We start from the raw sequence: 5756 nt of genomic DNA, 5'->3' as shown, positions 1-5756 counted from the left end.
ATGGTATTTTCAATAACTTCATATGCATGCAAAAGCTGGACAGTGAATAAGGAAGACCATAGAAGAATTGATGCTTTTGAGTTATGGTGTTGGAGGAGAGTACTGAAAGTGCCATGGGCTGTCAGAAGAACCAATAGAAGTGCAGCCAGAGTGCTCCTTGGAGGCCAGGATGGCCAAACTTCATCTCTTATACTTCGGACATGTTGTCAGGAGGGACAAGTCACTGGAGAAAGATATCATGTTTGGTAAGGTGGAAGGTCAGAGATAAAGAGGAAGACCCCCAGCGAGATGGATTGGCAAAATGGCAGCATCAATGGACTCATGCATGGCAACAATTGTGAGGTTGGCCCAGGACAAAGCAGTGTTTCGTTCTGTTGTGCTTAGGGTCACTATAAGTCGGTACTGACTCAATGGCATCTAACAATAACAACAAGAACAATTCAATGGATGTCTTATCCAGAGTAATAAGGCGAGAAATGGAAATAAAAGGCATCCAAATTGTCAAAGAAGCAAAACTCTCCCTCTCTGAGAATGATATGATTCTACGCATAGAAAATCCCAAAGAGTCAGCAAGAAAATTATTATAACTCATTGAGAGAGTCAGCAAAGTGGCAGGGTACAAAATCCATATACAGAAGAATGAAGAAGACAGGTGAAGAAACAGGGAGGTACGTAAGGATTAAAGGGGATAGAGGTAAATAGTATTATATATACAACCCTGGAACAACAGTGTTCTGTGTTAGATACAAGGACAGATACACAGGCTGAATAGGTATTGGAGGGAGACAGGGAGTATGTTGTTATTGTTAAGCGTCATCAAATTGATACCAACCCATAGCAACCCTATGCACAACAGAACGAAACACTGCTCAGTCCTACGCCATTCTCACAATCGTTGCCACACTTGAGTCAATTGCTGCTGCCACAATTCATCTTGTTGGGGGTCTTCCTCTTTTTCACAGACTCTACACTTTACCAAGCATGATGCCCTGCACCAGGGACTGATCCCTCCTGAAAATATGTCCAAAGTATGAAAAATGAAGTCTGCCCATTCTGGCTTCCAAGGAGTATTCTGGCTGTACTTCTTACAATATGGATTTGTTTGTTCTTCTGGCAGTCTAAGGAACTTGTAATACTCTCCTTCAACACCATAACTGAAATGCATCAATATTTCTATGCTCTTCTTCATTCATTATGCAACTTTCACATGTATATGAAGCTATTGAAAATACCATGGCTTGGATCAGGCACATTTTAGCCCTCAAAGTGACATATTTGCTCTTGAACACTTTAAAGAGGCCATGCATAGAAGATTCTCCTAATGAAATATGTAGTTTCATTTTGTGACTGTGGCTTGTATGTGTATTGATGGTTGATCTGAGCCAAATAAAGTCGTTGACTTCAATATCTTCTCCATTTGACTTGATGTTCTTTATTGATCCAGTAGTGATGATTTTTGTTTTCTTTACATGGAGGTGCAACTCATACTAAAGGCTGTAGTCTTTGATCTTCATCAATAAGTATTGTAAGTCCTCTTCACTTTCAGTAAGCAAGGTTGTAACATCTGCATTATCGCAGTTTGTTCTTCCAAACCTGATGCCTTGTCCTTCATCATATAATCCAGCTTCTCAAATTATTTGGTCATCATACAGATTAATAAGTATGGTGAAAGAATACAACCTTGGCACACATGTTTCCTGATTTTAAACCATTCTGTTTGAACGATTACCACTTGGTCTGTGTATAGGTTCCTAATGAGCACAAGTGTTTCAGAATGCTCATTCCCCGCAATGTTGTCCATAGCTTGTCATGATCCACACAGTTGAGAACCTTTGCATATTGAATAAAGCACATGTAAACAACTTTCTGGTATTCTCTGCTTTCTTCCAGGGTGTACGACATTAGCAATGACATCCCTCATTTATGTCCCTGTCTGAATCTGTTCCCTATCAATGTAGTGTTGCAGTAATTTTTGAGTTCTCTTTAGCAAAATTTTGCTTGCAAGAGATATTGATGATATTGCCTGATGATTTCTGTATTCTGTTGGGTCTTCTGAGACCAGAAAAATTACCTGGCTACTACACACAACTTCTCTGAAAAGGATCACATAAAAAGGTACTGGCAAGAGTGGGAGAAAACGTGGAGCAAAACTAAAAAATATGTTAAAAAAAAACAAAAAACAAGTCTAGTCTTACTGGTCAAAAGGACACTGGAGGAACCCAAGACTGTGGCCCTTGATCAACCCTAAGGTCTAGAACTGAACCTACCCTTGTGACCCAACTGTCAGCCAAGCAGAATATAGGTATATAGGGAGGACAGCAACATTAGTAAGGTATACTCAACATGGAATGATCAATCATTTAAAACCAAAGGGCAACATTTACCTAAAAGCAAAGATTAGAAAGAATAGGAAGAAGGATGGAGTGGAACTAGGAACTACAGGGAGGAAGTAGGATAACTTGTTAGATGGAGAGGATTGCAATCACTGAGATGAAACAAAGTGAATGTGTAACTTGTTGAATGTAAAACTGATGGTCTTCTCTGTAAAGCTTCACTTGATTCATAATAAACAGTTAAAAAACAAACATCCATAACAGATAAAAATTAAAATTCCTGCTCTATATCATTCTAATATCTAATATCATTATAATAGAGATATTCCCAAAATGCTGCAGGCACACAGAAGGGACAGAGCTTTATGGAAATGATGACATTAGAGTGTGGGTGGAAGGATCATGAGAGGAACAGAGGAGGGAAAGGAGGGCAAAGGAAACAGTTCAGGGACTGGCTCTTACGGGGCTGAATCATGACATGTCCAGTAGAGATTGGCTGGAGATAAACCAAGAAAGGGACTTCAGCCTCAGATCATGCTTGACATTATATGTGATATTTAATGGATTGGGCATTATTTTAGGGTAGAAGAGGAGCCATTAAAGGTTTTTGTATTTTTTTTTAATTTAGGTGTTTTAGTAGGTAATATGTAAAGTTCTGTGTTTTAGAAATAATGTTCAATAGTTTAATACAGAAATGAAGCTTTCCTTGTCTCGACTTGCTATAAGATCATACAAAGATATGAATTCCAGGTATTGAAATGTAATTTTAAACTCATTCTCACTTCATCTCCACCTCACCTCAACCCCACTGCCAGGTTGCTGCTTACCTTGATCCTGTGTACCAGAGGAGCAAACAGAAAAACAAAGAGCTCCACTGTAGCCATGGAGTTCTGGAAAATCTTCCTTCGGTTGTTCTCTTCTTCGTCGTTGGTACTGCTTTGCAAAGGTTGCCCTGGGGAACCCTGGTTTTCAACCTGGTGGATGAAAGCGCTGCTGCTGCCACCCCAGCTGGAGCCTCGGTCTGTGCCCCCAAAACGCTCACTGTTGCAGTCCTGGGGAGCTTCCAGGAGCATCCAGTGCAGGGTGTGAAGGAGTTTTGTCTCAGCAACACCTAGTTTATCCTGGTGACCTGCATGGGACAACCATACAGTTAGGTTGATGCAAAGTCAAGCTGCCCAGAACAGTTGTTTTCTGTTTTTTTGTTTTTAAGTTTTTATTGTGATTTGAGTGAAAGTTTGCAGGGCAGATCATCAGTTTAACATTCAACAAATCATATACTCTTTCATTACAATGATTATAATCCCCTCCATGTACCTTCAGTTAACAGTATTTCTCTCTATTCATTTTCGCTCCTTTTTTTTTTTTCAACACTCAGACATATATAATAATTTAAACCACCAAAAGGCACATTCTGCAAGCCTGCCTTCTGGCTGCCAGTTCTTAGTCCCTCTCTTTCCATGAATCTAGAATCCTCAGCTGTTCTTTCTTCCTGTGTCCCCATCTCTGCCTCCATCTCTGGTGTCCCTGCTTCTCTGGATAGGGTGCCACATTCTGCTTATGCTCTTCTCCCTTGATGATCCTAGGGTCCTCTGGAACAATTGATTTTAACCTTGGGTCTGGGAAGAACATTCTTACTTTGCTCTGTGGCTCCATTTCCTGGGAGCTACTAACACTTTTCTGTACTTCTTACTACTGCAGGGCTGATTCTGATATTTTGGGGCTTTCTAAATCCCTGCAGGACCATATACTGCCCATAGGGATGGGAACAGCATGCATCTCATCTCTTTAGTCAGATGCCTATATATACTTCCAAACAGTATGGGCTAAGCGTATAGGCTCTAAAGTTAACAACTGTTATAATTTAGACAGAGTGACCTGAAAAGGCCTCACTATAGAGGAAACATCTGGACAGACCCAAATGAAAGAAGAGAGTGGGATGGGGAAAAGCATGTGCCCTAATATGGAGTAGATGGCTAGAGCATATTGCTGTATGAGAAACGCAATCTTCAAGCATGTGAGCACATACTCATACAGCACTACAAAGTTGGGAAAGTCTGAAAGGATCCATGCCAAATTCATAAAAGTGCTTGCTCTGAGAATTGGAAAGGCAAAGGGGATAACCCAAGCTGGGATCCATCTGGAGTGAGTGGGAGTCTTAAGCTTGTTATGGTAGTTTGATGTTAAAAAGAGATTATATTCAAGTATTATTTATAATTTTTTTAAAGTTCTAGACAAAAGAGCTAGTTTCATCATCTGTCAAATGGGGATAATAGTGGAACTAAAGTGATGGAACTATGAGACTTCAATGATGTAATATGGGCCAAGTTTCTGGAAGAAGAGTAAGGACTCAGTACACATTTCTGTTGTGTACTGTGTGCACGAAGGAGGAATGGTATGTCATGACAAGCAAAGCACCAACCTAGCTTGTTCCTGTTTGAAAGCAGGGTTGCAGTACAGTGGAGGACATGAGGCAAAGCGGCTTGCACCAGTTCCCATCTGGAAATGCTCTGTATGGCTTCAGAGAGGGCAGGAGAGAGGCCATGAAGCTTGTTTTCTACCAGCACTCGTTCGAAGGACTGCAGATTCAAAAACAAAGCATATTAATTAGGGAAATAGAGACTAATTGGTGGAGAAATAGACACCAACGTATTGTATATCTCAAAAGATGCAAATAACTGGATGCAGTTCTGTAGGGGATGTACTCATTTGCATTTCGGTGTATATGCAAGTCAGTATGTCCATGATAATTTCCTATTATCTACCTATTTACAAGAAATTATCACTCCTATTATCAACCTATCTGTAGAAGTCGTGTTGTGGCACTGTGGGTTAATGTGCTGAACTGCAAAGTCAGTTTGAGCCATAAAGTAGGTGGTTCAAGCTCACCAGACACTACTAGGAAACCCTATACAGGGTTGCTATGGGTGGGAACTGACTTAACGGCACAAAAGCAACCTATTTTCAGGATGTTGATCTAATATATATGGCTTAAATTGCTATATGGTTTTTATTTCCATCAAAATGAGCTTTCTTGGACAAAGAATACAACACATTTAACATCATGAGACATTTATAAGCAATATTTTACAAACTATTGCAAGATCACCCAACTACAGAGCAAAGTGAGATTGCTAACTTTTTGTTTATGTGTCTTGAGAGTGAGAATTTATGTCAGTATTCAACAGGTGCTAACTAAAAATACAATCTTTACAAGAAATTTGATTTTGTGGTCTCTGGTTTACCCTGTGGCCCCAGTAATGATATGGCACAGGGCACTCCTTACCTAATGTTTGGTACCATAGAAGAAGTCAGTGTATAAGACAATAAAGGAAGAAAGGGAGGGAGCAGAAAGATAGGAAAGAGTAGAGGAAGGATGGATGCAGAGAGAAAAGGATGGAAGGAAAGAAGGAAGAAAGTCATTTT

The 5756-nt window shown here is 40.0% G+C and overlaps 1 protein-coding gene across 2 annotated transcripts in view; it reads right to left on the bottom strand.

Moving 5' to 3' along the window:
- Nucleotides 1–5756, bottom strand: part of UNC80 (unc-80 homolog (C. elegans)) — a 306407-nt gene that overhangs the window by 297047 nt on the left and 3604 nt on the right. For both annotated transcript variants that reach the window (XM_006872739.1, XM_006872738.1), the window contains exons 3-4: nucleotides 4753–4909; nucleotides 3161–3462 (exon numbers count right to left, since the gene is read on the bottom strand). In XM_006872739.1, coding sequence (XP_006872801.1) covers nucleotides 3161–3462; nucleotides 4753–4909 — 459 coding nt within the window. The remainder of the gene's footprint in view (nucleotides 1–3160; nucleotides 3463–4752; nucleotides 4910–5756) is intronic.

The sequence above is a fragment of the Chrysochloris asiatica genome, unplaced genomic scaffold (assembly GCF_000296735.1).
Source record: "Chrysochloris asiatica unplaced genomic scaffold, ChrAsi1.0 scaffold00212, whole genome shotgun sequence".
Lineage (NCBI taxonomy): Eukaryota > Metazoa > Chordata > Mammalia > Afrosoricida > Chrysochloridae > Chrysochloris > Chrysochloris asiatica.
This window is presented reverse-complemented; position numbering and strand designations above follow the sequence as displayed.